The 22,500-nt window shown below is 36.6% G+C and overlaps 1 protein-coding gene across 1 annotated transcript in view; it reads left to right on the forward strand.

Annotated features, from left to right (window-relative positions):
• sprt (PDZ domain-containing protein sprite) overlaps positions 1-22,500 on the forward strand; it is a 92,347-nt gene that overhangs the window by 8,941 nt on the left and 60,906 nt on the right. The window contains exons 2-3 of the mRNA XM_070131480.1: positions 9,246-9,327; positions 18,501-18,591. Of these exons, the coding sequence (XP_069987581.1) occupies positions 9,246-9,327; positions 18,501-18,591 (173 nt within the window). The remainder of the gene's footprint in view (positions 1-9,245; positions 9,328-18,500; positions 18,592-22,500) is intronic.

Here is a 22,500-nt window from a genome sequence, read left to right on the forward strand (position 1 = left end):
AAGGAGGTGGGTGGAGGGAAGGAGAGGTAAGAGGTGGGTGGAGGGTGGTGGGTGGGTGGATGGTGCTTGGAGGAGGAGGAGGTGGGTTGGAAGGTGGAGGAGAAAGGAGGAGTAAGGAGGGAGGAGGGAGGGGAGCAAGAGGGTGGAGGGTGGAGGGGGGGAGGGGGAGGAGGGGTTAAGGAGGAGGCCCGGTAGGGTGGAGGGTGGAGGAGGGAGGAGGAGGGACTAAGGAGGTTGGTGCAGGAGGTATGAAGGGGTGGGGTGGGGGGGTGATTGGATGTGTGTTTGTGCGTTTGTATGTTTGTATGGATGCATGTACGGGGGAGGAAAGGCTTGTGGAGTTACAATTGTGCTTCGTTTTCATATATTTAGAAAAAAAATCTGATTGCATACATATTATACACACAGATGTATACGTACTAATATACGTATATTATATGGATATACATTTATTCATATGAATATATATACACATAAACATACACACACACACACACACACACACACACACACACACACACACACACACACACACACACACACACACACACACACACACACACACAGATATGCAGATAAATAAACAGACAGAAAGATGGATAAAGAGATAGTCCAATAATATGTAGATATTGCTATAGAAGTAGACGTAGATGGCGATAGGGATGGATATATGAAGATAAATATAGATACACATACATACATACATATATACATATGTATATAGATAGATAAATAGATAAATAAATAGATAGCTAGATATAGATAAATAGATATAGATAGGTATATATACAGATAGATATAGACAGGTGTATATACAGATGTATGTAAATAGGTAGATATATAGATATAGATAGGTGTATATATACATATAGATATAGATAGATAGATAGATATGGATAGGTATAAATATGTAAGATAGATAGATAGATATAGATAGGTATAAATATGTAAGATAGATATAGATAGATAGATAGATATAGATAGGTATAAATATGTAAGATAGATATAGATAGATAGATAGGTATAGATAGGTATAAATATGTAAGATAGATATAGATAGACAGATATAGATATACACATGAACCACGGGTAATACACACCATCATATAGAACATCACCTTCCACCACCATCAATTTAGACACCTTAATCTGAACTTCACCCCAAATAAGGAGGCGATTCACCCCCTCCCCCCCCCCCCAATCTGTCTCTCCTCATCACCTCCACAATCACAATCACGATTATTTCCAATTAGGGTCTAAATAGATCGTGATTCTACTCCGATGGATCGATATTCATTAGCGTCACGAACGATTTAGTCCTACTTGGCAGTTTTATGAATGAATGAGATCACGTGACTTATATTATTGGCTGTTTTATGAATGAACGAGATCACGTGACTTATATTATTGGCTGTTTTATGAATGAACGAGATCACGTGACATATTATTGGCTGTTTTATGAATGAACGAGATCACGTGACTTATATTATTGGCTGTTTTATGAATGAACGAGATCACGTGACTTATATTATTAGCGTTTTATGAATGAACGAGATCACGTGACTTATATTATTGGCTGTTTTATGAATGAACGAGATCACGTGACATTATTGGCGTTTTATGAATGAATGAAACCACGTGACGTAAATTACTAGATGTTTTATAGGCAAAGCAAGGGTCAGTTTACGAAAGAATGAACGAGATCACGTGACCTTTGTTATTGGCTGTTTAGGGTCAGTTTACAGAGAAATGAACGAGATCACGTGACATAAACTATCAGCTGTTTTATAGACCAAGCACGGAAATTCTTGGCCGCTGCGATGGCGACACTGCGGTGGTCTTAATGGGACTTTGATTGTATTTAGGAACGTTCGTGGGATTTTGGTCCTTATAGCTGATTGTATGATTTTCGGTATCTGATTGATGTATTTGTTGTATGGGGCTGACTGTATATAGGTTGGTATGTGATGTAAGTTTATGGTATATGGTATTTGTTGTGTATATCTATTGTGTATGTTATTTACTGTATATGGTATCTTCTGTATATAGTATTTACCGTTTGTAGTATTCACTGTACATAGTATTTGTTGTATACGGTGTTTACTGTATATAGTAATTTCCGTATATGATATTATTCTATATGATATACGGTATATAGTGTATATAGTAATCTCTGTATATGATATTATTCTATATGATGTTTACTCTATGTACTTTTTATACTATGTAACATTTCCTGTTTAAAGTATTTATTCTGTATGATGTTTTCTGTTAATATTAATTACTGTATTGATCCTTATTTTTCATATCTATTGCATTTTTTTATTTTTCGTTTTTTGAGAATATCGGAGACGCAAAGATAGCAAAAAAAAAAAAAAATAATAATAATAACAATAATAATAAGCGTATTTGGATTAATAGTAATTAATAATAATTAATAGATGGTGATACTAATAATATCACTTTCACTTTTGCTGATACTGTCACCTCTCTGACATCATTAGTGCTAATGACTGTAATAATGACGATTCGGAAAATGATGATAGGGAGGATGATAATGATTAGTGTTTTGATGTTAATGATGCTTTTATAATGATAACGAAAATGTGAACGATAATGATAATGATACTATTGATTTTGAAAATATCATTAATGATGAAAGTTATATTATTAATGATGAAAGTGATAATATTAATGATGAAGGTGATATTATCAATAATGAAAGTTATATTATTAATGATGTAAGTGATATTATCAATAATGAAAGTGATATTATTAATGATGTGAAGTGATATTATTAATAACGGAAGAGATATTATTAATAATGAAAGTTATATTAATGGTAATAATGATATTATCGATCACATACAATGCCAATGTTCATTTTAGCAATAATAATGTTAATAATAACAATACCGATTGTGATAGTGGCATCAATGATATAAATAAAAAGGATGATATTCATAACAGTAAAAAAACAGGAAACATAACAATGATAACAAGAGAAGAACATAGAAATACGTCATAATATCGAATGACCTTGAATCCAACAAATATGAATATTAATAAGAACTGACGTAATTCGCCATGTTTCATATACATGTCCTTGCGCGTTCTTGCAGACAGACAAACAAATACCGCTTTCCCAACCTTTGTATATATATACACTCCCTCCCCCCCCTCTCTCCCCATCCTCAAAATAAAAAAAGCGAGGACAGTAAATTCATCATTATAGTGTAAACCGAATATAACGACCGCTTCCCACTCGAAAAACGATCTATTTGTCTGCCAATGGTTGTCTTTTTAGGGGGTGGAGGGAGGGAGGGAGGGACGGAGGAGTGGGGGGAGGGAGAGAGGGAGGGAGTGGGAAGAGAGGGGGAGGGGAGGAGGAGGGGTGGGGAGGGAGGGGTGGGAGGAAAAAGGGAGGGGTGGGGAGGGGAGGAGGAGGGTGGTAGGAAGAAGGGAGTGGGAAGAGAGGGTGAGGGAGGGAGGGAGGGAGGAGTGGAGGAGGGGAGGGAGAGAGGGAGGGAGGGAGGGGAGGGGTGGTAGGAAGAAGGGAGTGGGAAGAGAGGGGGAGGGAGGGATGAAGGGAGGGAGGGATGGAGGGAGGGGGAGCAAAGGAGTCATTGTTAAGTGCAAATGCATTTTGTGGAATATATTGCGGTTGCCGAGACTTCCTGTTGCTCGCCTGTCCTTGGTGTTGAGTTCTTGTTAATGAATTTAGCGATGCGTCCAACACCAGCTTAATACACGTGAGTTCGTGGGAGATGGTAAAGGTGCCGTCACACTAGCACTTTTTCCCTCAATTTTATTTGACAATTTTCTGAAATTTTGTCCATTTTTGAGCGAATTGTCGATTCTCCAGTCAGACGATAATGATCGTTTCCGTCTGAAAACCTTTCCGTTAATTTTTTTTCAGCCAAGTATAGTCAAATCAAGAAGTATATTCGAGAATGTTTGTATTTATGTTAAATAGAATTGTCAAAAAAATGACGGGAAAAGTGCTAGTGTGACACGACCTCAAGGCAGGTTTGGCTGGGAGTTGGTGTCGCTGTATAGAGTATGTGATTCCGTGTCTGTCTGTTCGGATGCAGTTTTGTGTATTGGTATAGCTGTTTATGTGTTTATTGAATGTTTGTGTTATGTATGTGTTTATTGGATATTTGTTTTATGTATGTGTTTATTGAATGTTTGCTTTACATGTGTATTTATCGACTGTTTCTTATTTATTTATGTATCTCTGTTTGAATCAGTTGTGTATGATATCTGTATTTTATTTCATTTCTTGATTATTAATATTATCCATTTATCTATCTATTTTATAACATCACTCCCTTGTTTTGTTTATCTATTCTAATTATTTGTTATGTGTTTAACTTCGTTTTTTATTTGTTTTGACCAAATTAATTAGAGAGAGGATAAGAACACGTGTTTCCTCTAATCTTTGTGTGATCGTCAACGCTTTGTTCTTCTTATCTCTTGGAAAATTCGTTCATTGTCTCCCCGACTCTGTTTAAACTCCTTCGTAAAGACTAACTACTCCCTAACTACATATCGAAAAGAATCGTTAAAGAAATTGCCTATTCTTCTTTGTCCACAAGTTCGCGACGGCAACTGCACATCAAAGAAAACTTTCTCCTGACAACAATGATAAATTTTCGGGTAGACTCTTTTATTTTCTGGTTCGAAATGACCGTGATCCATGAGGCGGATATGTGAGGTCGCCTTGTTCAGATTCGGTGACTTTTCGTTCTCCGGTTTTATTGTTCAGTTGTAGAGAAACTCGTCTTCCTCTCTGTCTGTCTGTTTCTTTCTTTCTCTCTTCCTCTCTCTTTCTGTCCCTTTCTCTCTCTCTTTCTTTCTTTCTTTCTTTCTTTCTTTCTTTCTCTCTCTCTCTCTCTGTCTCTCTCTCTCTCTCTCTCTCTCTCTCTCTCTCTCTCTCTCTCTCTCTCTCTCTCTCTCTCTCTTTCCTTCTCTCTCTCTCCTTCTCTCTCTCTCTCTTCTCTCCCTTCTCTCCCTTTCTCTCTCTCTCTCTCTCTCTCTCTCTCTCTCTCTCTCTCTCTCTCTCTCTCTCTCTCTCTCTCTCTCTCTCTCTCTCTCTCTCTCTCTCTCTTTTTTTCTCTCTCGCTCTCTGTCTCTCTCTGTCTCTGTCTCTCTCTCTCTCTCTCTTTCTCTCGTTCTCTCTCTCTCTCTCTCTCTCTCTCTCTCTCTTTGTCTCTCTCTTTCTCTCTCTCACTCTCTCTCTCTCCCTCTCTTTCTCTCTCTCCTTCTCCTCTCTGTCTCTCTCTCTCTCTCTCTCTCTCTCTCTCTCTCTCTCTCTGTTTCTCTTTCTCTTTCTCTTTCTCTCTCTCTCATTCTCTCTCTCTCATTCTCTCTCTCTCTCTCTCTCTCTCTCTCTCTCTCTCTCTCTCTCTCTCTCTCTCTCTCTCTCTCTCTCTCTCTGTCTCTCTCTCTCTTTCTCTCTCTCTCTCTCTCTCTCTCTCTCTCTCTCTCTCTCTCTCTCTCTCTCTCTCTCTCTCTCTCTCTCCTTTATGACTGTAGTTATTCTAAACGTAACAGGAAGTTAGTTCCTTCCTTGGAGTAAGTTAGATTTACATTTATTTTACGAATGCGAAGACAAAAATAATTGAAAACAATCTCATGAAAGTCGTCATTTATGGATGGAATTCTTCCCACGCGCCTTTTCCTTTCCTTTGTTACAGAAAATTGCCCCAAAAATTAAAACCCGCACATCCAAAAACTCAAAAAAAGATATATATATATATGTATATACACTATTCTCCCAGATGACGAAGAACATTATAATGCCATCACGGAATTTTGGGCGATAATCCAAGCATACTGTTGCGTTGTCGATCCTTTCGTAATGTAGAAATTGGCAGGTGCGGAGGCCCAGTGTGGCACTTGAGGTTGAGCGAGTTGAGAGGCAGATTGGGCCGGCGGTTTCTTAAGCGAATCACTTATTCCGAGGCATCCCTGTCAGCCCAGGAGTTTCCAGTGTGCATTTGCTGTAATATCTTCAGAAGAAATGAAGATATTACTTATTATCAATTATTTCCTCTATCATCCCAACAGTTTCCAGTTTGTATTTGCTGCAATATCTTCATTTCTTCTATCGTCCCAGGAGTTTCCAGGGTGTATTCGCTGCAATATCTTCATTTCTTCTATCATCCCAACAATTTCCAGTGTGTATTCGCTGCAATATCTTCATTTCTTCTATCATCCCAGGAGTTTCCAGTGTATTCGCTGCAATATCTTCATTTCTTCTATCATCCCAGGAGTTTCCAGTGTGTATTCGCTGCAATATCTTTATTTCTTCTATCATCCCAACATTTTCCAGTGTGTATTTGCTGTGTCTTTATTTCTTCTATCACCCCAACAGTTTCCAGTGTGTATTCGCTGCAATATCTTTATTTCTTTTATCATCCCAGGAGTTTCCAGTGTGTATTTGCTGCAATATCTTGATTTCTTGGTGTTTTTATCTGCTGCTGGTGTAGGGATAACTGCTCGAGGATTGGGCTATGTGCGGTTCCTATTTCTTATCCTTCTAATGGTATGTCTAGTGGTATGTTGTGTAGTGGTATTACCTTCTAGTGGTATGTTGTGTAGGGGTATTATATGTACAAGAAAACAGTCGTGAACACCGGTATCTATTAGGAATGATAAGGACAATCCACTAAAATATCCCATTGAGGTGTCTAGAGTGTCTTCGCCGAAATGCACAGCGATAAATGTCTTTTATAGGAATTAAATCGATTTTACGGGAAATTTGGCAACACTCCGCAACTCCCATGATTAAGATCGGGTCTAACGGCCTGTTGACGTTTAGACATATATTTAATTTCCGAACGATAATTGCCGGATATCTGCAATACCTTACAACCTCTCTTACTTGACATGACTCCCATGATTACCTGTGACTATGACAGTCTATTGTAATCATAGGTAGCCTTGACATTGGCCCTTGCTTCACCATTTCTGTCATTTCATTCCCAGACATATTTATATTCCTTATTGTACCGCGTAAGATCACGAAGATACTCACCTCACAGCACAAAAGTCTTCAAGATGTTGATACGTAGATACACACACGTTCTAAATAGTAATAAGCACTCCATTAACGAAAATACTCAACGGCGTTATAGATACGGTGAAGAACAGACCCACAAAAACAAAAGAATAAACAAAAGGAATTAAATCTCTCACACTAGACTTAGCGATAAGATTTTGGAGGTTTGGATCGTTTAATAGGAAGGATCGGATCGGACAGGTTCTCGTCTCGGACCACACACACGCACTTATCTTCTTACATTTTTTGTGGTGTCTATTGTCTCGAAATATAAGTACCGGAGAATTGTAAGAAATACATTATTTTTAACCGTAGTGCACCGGGAAGAATATTTATAACCCGGACCGTATTTATGTGGAGTGAACTATTTTCTTCCACGAGTTTAAATCTAACATAACAAGTGCACAATACCATGAAATAGTGACAAAGGGAACAAAATCTTCATAAATATTACAGGAACGTACTTACACACCGGCCGTTATTCAGACGAAAACAAAACCTTAACCGGATTAAAAAAAAACAAAACAAAACAAAAAAAAAAGACACGGTGGTTACCCCGCATAATGCCGAGACGCTCGAAGACCTTTAAGTGTTTCTTAAAAAAAAAAAAAAAAAAAAAAAAAAGGCCAACCGGTAGACCCCCCTTCCCCCCCTCGCCCTCCCTCCCTCCCTCCCTCCCTCCCTCCGTCCCTCCCTCCCTCCCTCCCTCTCTCCCTCCCTCTCCCTCCCGAATCCCTCCCTCTCTCCTATAAAAATAAAATAAAAATATATAAAATATGTATGTCGTATGTATGTATGTGTACATAAATATATAATAAAAATAAGACACCTCCCTCCCTCTCTCCCTCCCTCCCTCTCCCTCCCTCCCTCCCTCCCTCTCCCTCTCCCTCCCTCCCTCCCTCCCTCTCTCCCTCTCCCTTCCCCCTAGAAGTAACAAAGGCCTTTCGTGTCCTGCCTCGCCATGGGGACGACCACGGGGGGGGGGGGGGGCGTGGTTGACTTAGGGACATAATAGACCTCGGGGGCCACAGAGGAACCCTGGAGATTTTGCACAATGAGGATAGACAAGACACGGAAGATGGGGGGGGGGGGGGGGGGGGGGAGAGAGAGAGAGGAGGAGAGGGAAAAAGGGAGGGAGGGAGAGGAGGAGGAGAGAGGAGAGGGAGGGAGGGAGGAGGAAGGAGGGAGGAGGGAGGGGAAGGAGAGGAGGGAGGGAAGGAGGGGGGGAGGGGAGGAGGGAGAAGAGGGAAGAGAAGGAAGAAGGAAAGAAGAGAGAGAAGAGAAGAGAGAGAGAGAAGAGAGAAGAGAGAGAAGAGAGAGAAGAGAGAGAGAAGAAAGAGAAGAAGAAGAAAAGAAAGAGAGAGAGACGAGACATTGCACTTTACTGCTACCTTACTTTCCTGCTTGTATACCTTTGCCTTTTACTGCTGCTTTACTTTCACTTTTTCTGCACTTTTACTGCCTTTTACTGCCTTTTTGCCGCTTTTACCAGCATTTTTACCTTTTAGAAGACGAGACGGAGAGAGGATAGAGAGACAAAGAAGGAAAAAAGATGGGATTATAATTGAAAATGAGGAAGAAAAGGCAAGTGCTGGACTGACGAAGAGAGTAAGAAAAAAAAAGGAAATTATAGACAAAAGAAAGAATCCTTTTGAATATCAAGAGAAAAGGACACAATACAAAATGCAAAACATAATGATACGTCGTCCAAAATAAAGAGGATTTAATGACAAAACAGACAATTACCAAAGCTATGTAACTTTTCTTTATTTCTACGTAATTATACCAGTGAGATATGACTATTCTTTCCCTCTATTATACCACCATAATAAAGAATTTATTTATACGTAAAAACAACTTCCATACACTAAAAGACCTTATCCACTTAACACTGATAACACAAAATAATAGAAAAAAAAACATTTATACGTAAACAAAAACAAAAACACGACCATACACTAAAAGACCTTGTACACCTCACATCGATAACACACACACAAAAAAAAACACGATCTATCCACTAAAATATCATAAACACTTGACTTACACTTGACACAAAAGCCTAAAAAAAAATACTAAATTAATATCCTTAATTAAGAGTCTTTCCTCGATGCAAAAAACGAATAAAAATCCATAGTCTCTTTATGCTAATGAACCGCACTCTTTTCCTTTGCAGACCTGAAGCGTGCACTCCGCATGGAGTCTCCGACGCCGAGGCTGAGTGAATCCAATCTGAAGAAGTTGTCAAGAGGTCTCAGGTAAGTGTGGAAGGAGAAGGTAGAATAATAATAAATGGGAATTAAAAAAGATTTAAAAGGCCTCAGGTAAGTGTGGAAGGAGAAGGTAGAATAATAATAAATGGGAATTAAAAAAGATTTAAAAGGCCTCAGGTAAGTGTGGAAGGAGAAGGTAGAATAATAATAAATGGGAATTAAAAAAGATTTAAAAGGCCTCAGGTAAGTGTGGAAGGAGAAGGTAGAATAATAATAAATGGGAATTAAAAAAGATTTAAAAGGCCTCAGGTAAGTGTGGAAGGAGAAGGTAGAATAATAATAAATGGGAATTAAAAAAGATTTAAAAGGCCTCAGGTAAGTGTGGAAGGAGAAGGGTAGAAGAATGATAAATGGAAATTTAAAAAAAAAATCAAAGTTCTATTTAGATGAATAATGAACTGGAATTTTAAGTCATAGTGCTATGTAGAAGAATGATGAATGGGAATTTAAAAAAATTTAAAAGGCCTATGTAGAGGAATGGTGAGCGAATTTTAAAAAGAATAATAATGAATTTTAAAAACATCAAAGGTTTATTTAGATGAATAGTGAACTGGAATTTTAAAAAGAATAATAATGAATGGGAATTTAAAAAGATTTAAAAGGCCTATTTGGATGAATAGTGAATTGGAATTTTAAAAAGAATAATAATGAAAGGGAATTCAGAAAAATCAAAGGTGTGTTTAGATGAATTGAGTGAATCCAATCTGAAGAAGTTGTCAAGAGGCCTCAGGTAAGTGTGGAAGGGAGAAGGTAGAAGAATGATAATAATGGGAATTAAAAAAGATTTAAAAGGCCTCAGGTAAGTGTGGAAGGAGAAGGTAGAAGAATGATAAATGGGAATTTAAAAAGATTTAAAAGGCCTCAGGTAAGTGTGGAAGGGAGAAGGTAGAAGAATGATAAATGGGAATTAAAAAAGATTTAAAAGGCCTCAGGTAAGTGTGGAAGGAGAAGGTAGAAGAATGATAATAATGGGAATTTAAACAGATTTAAAAGGCCTCAGGTAAGTGTGGAAGGAGAGGGTAGAAGAATAATAAATGGGAATTAAAAAAGATTTAAAAGGCCTCAGGTAAGTGTGGAAGGAGAGGGTAGAAGAGTAATAAATGGGAATTAAAAAAGATTTAAAAGGCCTCAGGTAAGTGTGGAAGGAGAAGGTAGAAGAATGATAATAATGGGAATTTAAAAAGATTTAGAAGGCCTATTTAGATGAATAATGAACTGGAAATTTAAAAAGAATAATAATGAAAGGGAATTCAGAAAAATCAAAGGTGTGTTTAGATGAATTGAGTGAATCCAATCTGAAGAAGTTGTCGCGAGGTCTCAGGTAAGTGTGGAAGGAGAAGGTAGAAGAATGATAAATGGGAATTTAAAAAGATTTAAAAGGCCTCAGGTAAGTGTGGAAGGGAGAAGGTAGAATAATAATAAATGGGAATTAAAAAAGATTTAAAAGGCCTCAGGTAAGTGTGGAAGGGAGAAGGTAGAGAAGAATGATAAATGGAAATTAAAAAAAAAAAATCAAAGTTCTATTTAGATGAATAATGAACTGGAATTGTGTCATAGTGCTATGTAGAAGAATGATAACAATGGGAACTAAAAAAAATTTAAAAGGCCTATTTGGATGAATAGTGAACTGGAATTTTAAAAAGAATAATAATAAATGGGAATTTAAAAAGATTTAAAAGGCCTATTTGGATGAATAGTGAACAGGAATTTTGAAAAGAATAATAATGAATGGGAATTCAGGAAAATCAAAGGTGTGTTTAGATGGATTGAGTGAATCCAATCTGAAGAAGTTGTCGCGAGGTCTCAGGTAAGTGTGGAAGGAGAAGGTAGAATAATAATAAATGGGAATTAAAAAAGATTTAAAAGGCCTCAGGTAAGTGTGGAAGGAGAAGGGTAGAAGAATGATAAATGGAAATTTAAAAAAAAAATCAAAGTTCTATTTAGATGAATAATGAACTGGAATTTTAAGTCATAGTGCTATGTAGAAGAATGATGAATGGGAATTTAAAAAAATTTAAAAGGCCTATGTAGAGGAATGGTGAGCGAATTTTAAAAAGAATAATAATGAATTTTAAAAACATCAAAGGTTTATTTAGATGAATAGTGAACTGGAATTTTAAAAAGAATAATAATGAATGGGAATTTAAAAAGATTTAAAAGGCCTATTTGGATGAATAGTTAACTGGAATTTTAAAAAGAATAATAATAAATGGGAATTCAGAAAAATCAAAGGTGTGTTTAGATGAATTGAGTGAATCCAATCTGAAGAAGTTGTCGCGAGGTCTCAGGTAAGTGTGGAAGGAGAAGGTAGAAGATTGATAAATGGGAATTAAAAAAGAGTTAAAAGGTCTATTTAGATGAATAGTTGACGAATTTTAAAAAGAATAATAAATGGGAATTTAAAAAAATTTAAAAGGCCTATTTAGATGAATAATGAACTGGAATTTTAAGTCATAGTGCTATGTAGAAGAAGAATAAATGGGAATTTAAAAAGATTTAGAAGGCCTATTTAGATGAATAGTGAACTGGAATTTTGAAAAGAATAATAATAAATGGGAATTTGAAAACATCAAAGGTCTATTTAGATGAATTGAGTGAATCCAATCTGAAGAAGTTGTCAAGAGGTCTCAGGTAAGTGTGGAAGGAGAAGGTAGAATAATAATAAATGGGAATTTAAAAAGATTTAAAAGGCCTATTTAGAGGAATGGTGAGCGAATTTTAAAAAGAATAATAATGAAAGGGAATGAAAAAAAATCAAAGTCCTATTTAGATGTACAGTGAACTGGAATTTTAAAAATCAAAGGGCTATTTAGAGGAATAATAACGCTAATTAAAAAAAAAAAAAAAAATCGGTGCCCTGTTTAGATGTTTGATATAAATAATGTATAAAGTCCTGTTTAGATCTTTAATATCCATATTTCAATTCATGTCTTGATACTTATTGCAAAGTATGGAGCATAAGGATAAATTTATACGAAAGTTGAATATAAGTGTGAATGGGAATGGAAAAGTCATAAGAAAGCGTATTTAGATATTTATTTCAAAATATGGATATTTAAGGCAAACTTAAGATCAGAATCGTTTTATTAGCGGTTAAAAAAAACGTCAATATGAATATTCTAACGAGTATATCTGTCTTTAATAAATATATCATTTTCAAAACAAGTGACTTTCTACTAAAATGGAACAAGTCTTACACCAAGACATGTCGTGTGGTTAACTAGTGGATGGATGTTAACTTAATGGAACAACTGCAATAACCTTGTCTTCAGATCTCGTATTGTAATGTAAGAGAGGTGGAGGAAAACGCTTCAGTAATATAAAGTACAATATTACAAATTCAGTAACCCAAAATACGATAATTTTATGACAATACGAATGGAGTAAATAGGATAAAAACATTCTGATATAATACGGCTTTAGTAAAACAGAATACGATAATTTTATAACAATACGAATGGAGTAAACAGGATAAAATTATTCTGATATAATACGGCTTTAGTAAAACAGAATACGATAATTTTATAACAATACGAATAGAGTAAACAAGATAAAAACATTCTGATATAAAACGGCTTTAGTAAAACAGAATACGACAATTTTATAACAATACAAACTGAGTAAAACAAAATAAAAATCATTCTGAAATAATACAGCTTTAGTAAAATAGAATTCGACGGTTATATAACAATACACAAATTCAATAAAACAAAATATGTCAGTATAACAATAGAATATCAGCAAAGCAGAATACAAAAGCTCTCTAACAATACAGATTCAATTATAGAAACCCACAATGTCTTTTCTCTTCGTATCAACACAATATAAAATACACAAAATTCCTACCTTTCATATACCTGTAATAGAAAGTAATTTTTTTCAGCATACCAAGCTAGCTTTCGTATTTAATCTATTTCACTATAACGCCAAGGAATGGACGCTACCATAGTGAAGGTGAAAAAAAAAACTCTACTAATGCTTTAATGTGTGTAAATCCTCCACAAATCAATACCTTTCTCGTCTTTATTGCTTCCTCCTGCATCACTGTGATTAGCGAAATAGCATAGTTTCTCCTTCGATGACGAGGCTCTGAGCGATTTAAGTTTTGGCGGTGCGTGCCCATCCTGGTGAAGGGACGGAGAAGGGAAGAAGAGGGAAAAGACACGAATGTAATTTCTTGTTCCTTCCTTCGTTGGAAACACACGAATATTTCTTGTTCTTCTCTGCGTTGTTCTGTTTGTAATTGGTTCGATACGACGAAGGGAAGAACAGGAAAACACACGAATATAATTTCTTGTTCCTTCCTTCGTTGGAAACACACGAATATTTCTTGTTCTTCTCTGTGTTGTTCTGTTTGTAATTTGTTCGATATGACGAAGGGAAGAACAAGGAAACACACGAATATTTCTTGTTCTTCCTGCTTTGTTCGTTTTGTAATTGGTTCGATATGACGGAGGGAAGAACAAGAAAACACACGAATATTTCTTGTTCTTCTCTTTGTTGTTCGTTTTGTTATTGGTTCGATATGACGAAGGGAAGAACAAGGAAACACACGAATGTTTCTTGTTCTTCCTGCTTTGTTCTTTTTGTTATTGCTTCGATATGAATGCCACACCATCCTGATAAATAAATAGATAAATAAATAAATGAAATATGAAGGAAAGACGAAGGTAAGAACAAGAAAACACACGAATATAATTTCTTGTTCCTTCATTCGTTGTTCCTTTTGTAATTTGTTCGATATGACGAAGGGAAGAACAAGACAGACACGAATATTTCTTGATTTTCTCTGTGTTGTTCCTTTTGTCATATATTCGATATGAATGCCACACCATCTTGATAAATAAATAAATGAAATATGAAGGAAAGACGAAGGTAAGAACAGGAAAACACACGAATGTAATTTCTTGTTCCTTCCTGCTTTATTCTCTTTGTCATTTGTTCGATATGACGAAGGGAAGAACAGGAAAACACACGAATATTGCTTGTTCTTCTCTTTGTTGTTTCTTTTGTAATTTGTTCGATATGACGAAGGGAAGAACAAAACACACGAATATAATTTCTTGTTCCTTCCTTCGTTGTTCTGTTTGTAATTTGTTCGATATGACGAAGGGAAGAATAGGAAGACACGAATATAATTTCTTGTTCTTCTCTGCGTTGTTTCTTTTATAATTTGTTCGATATGACGAAGGGAAGAACAAGAAAACACACGAATATTTCTTGTTCTTCCTGCTTTGTTCTTTTTGTAATATATTCGATATGAAAGCCACACCTTCCTCATAAATAAATAGATTAATAAATAAATGAAATATGAAGGGACGGAGAAGGGAAGAACAGGAAAACACACGAATATAATTTCTTGTTCCTTCCTTCGTTGTTCTGCTTGTAATTGGTTCGATATGACGAAGGGAAGAACAATGAAACACGCGAATATTTCTTGTTCTTCCTGCGTTGTTTCTTTTGTAATTTGGTCGATATGACGAAGGGAAGAACAGGAAAACACACGAATATTTCTTGTTCCTTCCTTCGTTGTTCTGTTTGTAATTGGTTCGATATGACGAAGGGAAGAACAAGGAAACACACGAATATTTCTTGTTCTTCTCTGTGTTGTTTCTTTTGGAATTTCTTCGATATGACGAAGGGAAGAACAAGAAAGACACGAATATTTCTTGTTCTTCCTGCTTTGTTCCTTTTGTAATATATGCGATATGAATGATACACCATCTTGATAAATAAATAGATAAATAAATAAATGAAATATGAAGGAAAGACGAAGGGAAGAACAGGAAAACACACGAATATTTCTTGTTCTTCTCTTTGTTGTTTCTTTTGTAATTTGTTTGATATGACGAAGGGAAGAACAAGGAAAACACACGAATATTTCTTGTTCTTCCTGCTTTGTTCTTTTTGTTATTGCTTCGATATGAATGCCACACCATCCTGATAAATGAATAGATAAATATATAAATGAAATATGAAGGAAAGACGAAGGGAAGAACAGGAAAACACACGAATGTAATTTCTTGTTCTTCCTTCGTTGTTCCTTTTGTAATTTGTTCGATATGACGAAGGGAAGAACAGGAAAACACACGAATATTTCTTGTTCTTCTCTGTGTTGTTCTGTCTGTAATTTGTTCGATATGACGAAGGGAAGAACAAGGAAGCACACGAATATTTCTTGTTCCTTCCTGCTTTATTCTCTTTGTCATTTGTTCGATATGACGAAGGGAAGAACAAGGAAACAGACGAATATTTCTTGTTCTTCTCTTTGTTGTTTCTTTTGTAATTTGTTCGATATGACGAAGGGAAGAACAAGAAAACACACGAATATTTCTTGTTTTTTTTTTCTTCGTTCTTCCTTTTGTAATTTGTTCGATATAAATGACACACCTTCCTGATAAAAAATAAATAAATAAAAATAAAAACAATGAAGGAGCAACGAAGGGAAGAACAAGAAAACACACGAATATAGTTTCCTTGTTCCTTCCTTCGCTGTTCTTTTTGTTTGTTATGAATTCCACACTTTTTCTGATTAAATAAAAAAAACAAAAACAAAAAAATAAACAAGCAAAACAAAACAAGGTACATTCTAATACACTGACGAAATAATAATTAAAAAAATGCTTAGAAGAGATAACAATATAAAAATTTATAAATACGATTTGATTCACTTTGTTATTTGATATATTTTTAAAAATCCTCCGAATCCGTGAAGGTATTTCTTCGTTGTGTCATTAGATAAAAAAGAAAAGACATTTTACAGGGTTTAATTTTCAGTGTAGTACGTAATTACCGAAGCTTGTTATCCTTCTGGCTATAACGGTAATTGTTAATTTCCTTTGCTGAAGATAATGTAATAAGTTTTTGTGAAGGTCTAAGGCTATTTATCGGTGTTCGTTTTGAAGAATGTGTCGAAGCCAGGGTTACCGTGTCCGAACGTGTGAACGGTGGGATGAGAAAGCTTTATTTTTTATCTGAAAAAAAAAGTTTAATTATTTTCTGTGGATGAATAAGCCTTATTATATTATTTGAAAAAAAAGTTTAATTATTTTCTATGGACTAATAAACTGTCATTTTATTTGGAAAAAAAGTTTGATTATTTTCTATGGACTAATAAACTTTTATTATTATTGAAGAAGAAAAAATCCTATGAATGAATAAGCTTTGTTATTTTATCGGAAAAAAAATTATCTTCTATGGGTGAATAAACTTTATTCTTTTATCTGGAAATTAATATATGGACGAATAAGCTTTGTTATTTTATCTGAAAAAAAAAATCTTCTATGAACATGGACCAGAAAACGGTATAATGATATTTCTTTCAAGAAACTGAAGTATACTGAATTTGCTGTTTTTATTTGAGTGAATAATCTTAATAAACAAGATTAAGTCAACCTACGATCAATGGAAACCGCCTAAATTGTGTACGTTTTATTCTTGTGATAAATATGCGATATCATAATGTTCTTGCTTATAATAATAATAATAATAATTATCATAATTGTGATATCATAATGTTCTTGCTTATAATAATGATAATAATTATCATAATTGTGATATCATAATGTTCTTGCTTATAATAATGATAATAATTATCATAATTGTGATATCATAATGTTCTTGCTTATAATAATATTGGTGATAAGATAATTTCCTTCTTTCTTTTATCAATATCTCCCCCGGTCAAAAATAAAAAAAGTAAACAAATAATAATATTTCTGATAATATCCTTTTCTTCTTTCTAATATCTTCCCCGGGCGAAAGTAATAAATAGATAAATAAATAAAGCAATACTATCATGAATCCTATTAAAACATATTTATAAATCCTGTGTCCCGTTTAGCCATATTTGGCTCTTCCAGGATCAGTAAAAAAAAAAAAAAATAAATAAAAAAAAAAATAAATAAAATAAAATAAATAAATAAATAATAATAATAATAATAATAATAATAATAATAATAATAATAATAATAATAGAAAAAAAAATATTGGAAGGTGAACGCCCTCCCTTGTTGCAGAGGTCGAGGCCAATAGGAGGGTGTGTTGCAGCTCGGCCACGGAAACTGCAACAAAAAAAAAATGCAATTAATAACTTGTCATCTTAAGTGTGTTGTGAATTATGCTCTGGGAGACCTTCGAGATTCCGATGCTGTTCACACTCCTTAGAACACAGCATCCGTGGTTCGTGCTGACATTATGAAGAAGCCTGATGGTGTAGGTATCAATTCTTGCCGTCTATCTGTATATTAAGAGTCAGTATCCGCGGTTAATGCTATTATAAAGAAGCCTTGAAGGGTGTTGGTGTCATTCCTTGCCGTCTGTCTGTATATTAGACCATTTGCGATGCTCTTAAGAGTCAAAATTGTGGGATTCTATTGCTGTTGTGTTGCCTGTTATTGAATTTTGACTCCGATTAGCGTAGAAAAACACAAGTCAGCTTTCTATTAGTGTATATTTTTGAACCTCCACTTATACAAAAATTCTGGGGTGATACGTGTAGACATGGGATGATAGATATATATATAACGGTAATATATAGTTATAGACAAATAGAATGGTAGAGAGAGAGAGAGAGAGAGATAGAGAGATAGAGAGAGAGAGAGAGAGAGAGAGAGAGAGAGAGAGAGAGAGAGAGAGAGAGAGAGAGAGAGAGGGAGAGAGAGAGAGAGGGAGAGAGGGGGGGGGGGATGCCCGGGATTACCATCCACTGGCAGCACGCGGAATTGAACGCAGGTCAGCAAGATTTCTAAACACACACGCACACACACACACGAACACACACACACACACACACACACACACACACACACACACACACACACACACACACACACACACACACACACACACACACACACACACACACACACACACACACACACACACACACACACACACACACACACACACACACACGTACGTACACGCACACACGCACACACACACACACACACACAGAGAGAGAGAGAGAGAGAGAGAGAGAGAGAGACAGAGACAGACAGACAGAGACAGACAGACAGAGACAGACAGACAGAGAGACAGACAGACAGAGACAGACAGACAGAGAGACAGACAGACGTAAATGTGCACACACAGTAATATAGATAAATCTAAATCTACAGACGCACAAATAATTATCTTTGTCCTTGTGCTTTCAGGTCCTCCAAGAAAAGCCTCCACTCGGTTCACTCAGCGCTCGAAACTCACAGCGTCCAGGATGGGCAGCTCAGCGGACGCTCTGTATCCCTCGTAAGTATCCTACAGGAGTCCAGTCCCTTTGCACGCAGCGGCTGTAGGTCCACTGACGTAGGTATTAGGATTTCTTCGCCCGGTGGTACGGTAAAGGCAGGGGTCCATGTTGTCTTGTGACCGTACCCGTGGCTTTTGTCTTTTGTAGTGTCTCCACGAGCCTCTAGGTCCCCAAAAAGACAATTTTTACAGATAATAGGCTTTGTGGGTCGTGAATGGACTGTGTAAGGGAAGGTCGGGTGCGCTTTTGTTGTTGTACGCATTTTGAGGGTAGTTTTCAATCGGCTTTCACATTTTCCCAAGTTTCTAGAGTCGGTTCTTGGTTTTGGGAAAGTGCGGTGTTGGAAAGTCGATCTTTGGGAAATGACATTGTAGGAAAACTATACTGAACGTGATGAACAAGACGGAAGGTCCTACTTTTTAAAGAAATTCAAGGAAGGTATCCGATCCAAAATGGCGGATATGATGCGACGTTTTCGTAAGTAAACAACATCGCTTCACACGGGATTAACATGTTCACAGTATATATATACCTTGTGCAATGTCACTGTACGAAAAAAAAGGGATAGCAAAGTTGGTTTCCGTGAGTATTCGCCAGCAAGGCTAATTTTCCCGTGAAGATAATAGATAATTTACAAGACACACTCCCTTTCTCTCTCTGTCCGGGAGTTTCGCTGCACAAGATCGGACGAATCCCACCACGTGACACGAAGGTGTTATCCGCCTGGGTAAAAAAGCTCAAATTGGTGAGATCTTTAAGTCACGTTGTCGCTGAACAAGTGAGGCAAAAAATAAACCCAGATTTAGAGAAAAACAAACAAATGAACGAAATAAAACAGATGATAATCTAAATTTACAAATACATACGATGGAAAGAACAGGAAAACACACGAGAGGTCCAATATATTTGTGTCTCCTAACCCCCCCCCCTCCATCTTCTTTGTATTATTTACAATCTGTTTAAAATGTCCTCCACAAAAGATATCCGATCGCCAACATACCAATTATAACACAGGACACAAACCACGAATCCCCAGCGTGTTATAATCCACCCCACCTCACCCCAGTCCGTAAAGATCTGACAAGCCCCTGGAGCTAAGAAACAGGTGCATCTCCCTGTGTACTTCGATCAGATAACCACAAAAGGGGGCATTTCACACGTAGGATCAAAGCCATAAACGGAAGTTGGAGAAACCGAAAGTATTAGGTAGGCTAGTCACTTGTTTTTTGGTCGCTACAGAGAATATATTTACGTGTGGCAAATAAACACTACGTATCAGTTTTGAGAATATGACGTAAATCATTCAGTATATATCATTTATTTGCATATTTTCCGGATCTTTGAGGTTCTACGGGTTTCTCTAATAGCAGTGTACATTTTTATATCAACAAAGAAATATGCAGAAGGGTGAAAATGACGGAAGATATATCGACTTATAATCCATATGATCTTCTAACAATGCGATTGAGCCTAACAAGGAGAGGCGAACCACCAGCTAAGCCCAACTATCGTATTTAACCATCAGTTAGTAAATATCTCTTTATCTGAACGCCGATAGTATATATCTACAATTGTTTTGTCCAAACTTCATGGCCTGTTGTACCCTTTGATATCTCTTGCTTCTCGTCACGAACCCCCACAGCTGATGAAAACAATTATATTTGGGAAGACAATTATATTAAGAACGGGCTTGGTGTGAATTCTGGGTTTTTCCTTTTTTTATGACTGGAAAAATATCGAAAACACTTTAAAAGCTTTAAAATAGTCTTCCATGTCAGTTCGTGTCAGTACCCACATATCATGTTGTAATTCATCTGAAATTTGTTATTATTATTATTACTATGTGTCTTTGCCACTCACGTGATATTAAAATTATGAAAATGTTGAAATTATTAGGCTGTTTACATTACGTCTGAATGTATTATACATAGACCTACATATGACTAGATTTTCAGTGTCCTGGCGCAAGGTCTATATAAAGACACACCCATAAAGACTTACACCCTTCTTATGCATTTGTACCCCTTATAATAGACTACGTACCCCACCAGAGCTACGCAAACCCCTTCTTGGACAACACTGTACCTTAAAAAAACACTTTCCCCAACTAAAATTACGACACACACTTCCGTAGCTGTGATATAGATCGTTCGGAAGTACCGTATAGGTGTACAGTTCTCATGAATGGACGGGTTTCGACACACAGAAGATCAAAGGTGTGGTTATTGATACTCTACGTACGTTTTCATTCAGGTCTTGGGAACGTTATTGATTGTCGTCATTGTTTTTGTTGGTGTGATTAAGAGCAGTCTATAAATAATGAGTTTGTGAAGAGCAGGGTTGGGATGATAATAATATCTTAAGATGGTGCTAAGATTGAGGATTATGTTGGTGATATTAATGATGATGAGGAATGTGTGGTGATAATGCTAATGGTTATACTGTTGCTGCCGGTGATGATGATACTGATTAAGATTATAATACTGGCGATAATGATAATAGAGATAATAAACATACAATAATTAACATAATGATAAAAAGGTTGATAGTAATAATTATAAGGATGATAATTATAATAATGATAATGCTGATAATAATGACAGTAATGATAATAATAAAACTGATAATACCGATGATAATAAAACTACTATTAATGATTAGAAAACAAATAATAATGATTATAAAACAAATAGTAATGATGATGATAATAATGATAATAATAATAATAATAATAATAATGATAAAAATAACAGTACTACAATAAAAACAAGATATAAACCCCAAAAGCGCCCTGTAACATTCCCCCCAAAATCCGTCTCTGACATCGAACAATAAATAAATAAATAAATAAATGAAACAAAAGACAAAAAAAGTCCAGACAAAAAGTCCCGTTCGCCTCTCATAGCAGGAGCTCCTCACCGCCTTCTTATGAGGGAGTCGAGGGCGGTGAGGTGGTTGGCGGTTAGCGAGGCCTCATAAACAATGTAAGATACGGTCGTTAAAGGCCGGATATGCCTATGGATGCGTTCATTAAATGCTATAGAATGGTTTTTTTTGAAGGTGAGAGAGAAAAAATTACGATAGTTTGGGGTCCTCGTATTGTAGGTCTAGGTTCGGGTATGATGTGTTGTTAGTTCTTGTTAAAAAAATACTCGTTCTTTTAAGATTTTTTTTTATATTAATTAGGTTGTTATGCTTGTTTGTATAATTCATGTTATAAAAAATGAAGTTAGAAAGCATAACTTAAGAGCTAAATGTGTATAAATATATCAACGTTTTTTTTTTTTTAAGTTGGCTCGAAAATATTTTCTTGGTATTCGAACATTCTATAAGGTCCATTTAACATCGGAATCTCCCTTACTGATCGATCTTAATGACCCAACGACCGGACACCGAGCACAGGTACGGCTAGGAAGGAGTAGTGACGAGCAGGACTAGGCGAGTGGAGTGTGGAGAGAGGGGGAGGGAGGGAGGGGGTGTAGGGGAGAATAGGGAGAGGGGAAGGGAGGGAGAGGGGGAGGGAGAATGGAGAAAGGGGGAAGGGAGAATAGGGAGGGGGTGAGGGAGGGAGAGGAGGAGGGAGTGAGGGAGAATGGGGAGAGGGGAGGGAGAATAGGGAGAGAGGGGGGAGGGAGGAAGGGAGGGGATGAGGGAGAATGGGGAGAGGGGGAGGGAGAATAGGGAGGGAGTGAGGGAGAATAGGGAGAGGGGGAGGGAGAATAGGGAGAGGGGGAGGGAGGGAGTGTAGGGGAGAATAAGGAGACGGGGGAAGGGGGTAGACGGGAGGAAGGAGGAGGGGTAGGGTCAGCAGATGCCTTGCGGAGCAGATGGTGTTTTTCTTCCTCAGTCAGAACATGCCCCGAGGTACCTTTGGGGTCACGCCGCCCGGGTCCTGCCACACGGGGTCT

Source organism: Penaeus vannamei, chromosome 16 (genome assembly GCF_042767895.1).
Source record: "Penaeus vannamei isolate JL-2024 chromosome 16, ASM4276789v1, whole genome shotgun sequence".
Classification (NCBI taxonomy): Eukaryota; Metazoa; Arthropoda; class Malacostraca; order Decapoda; family Penaeidae; genus Penaeus; species Penaeus vannamei.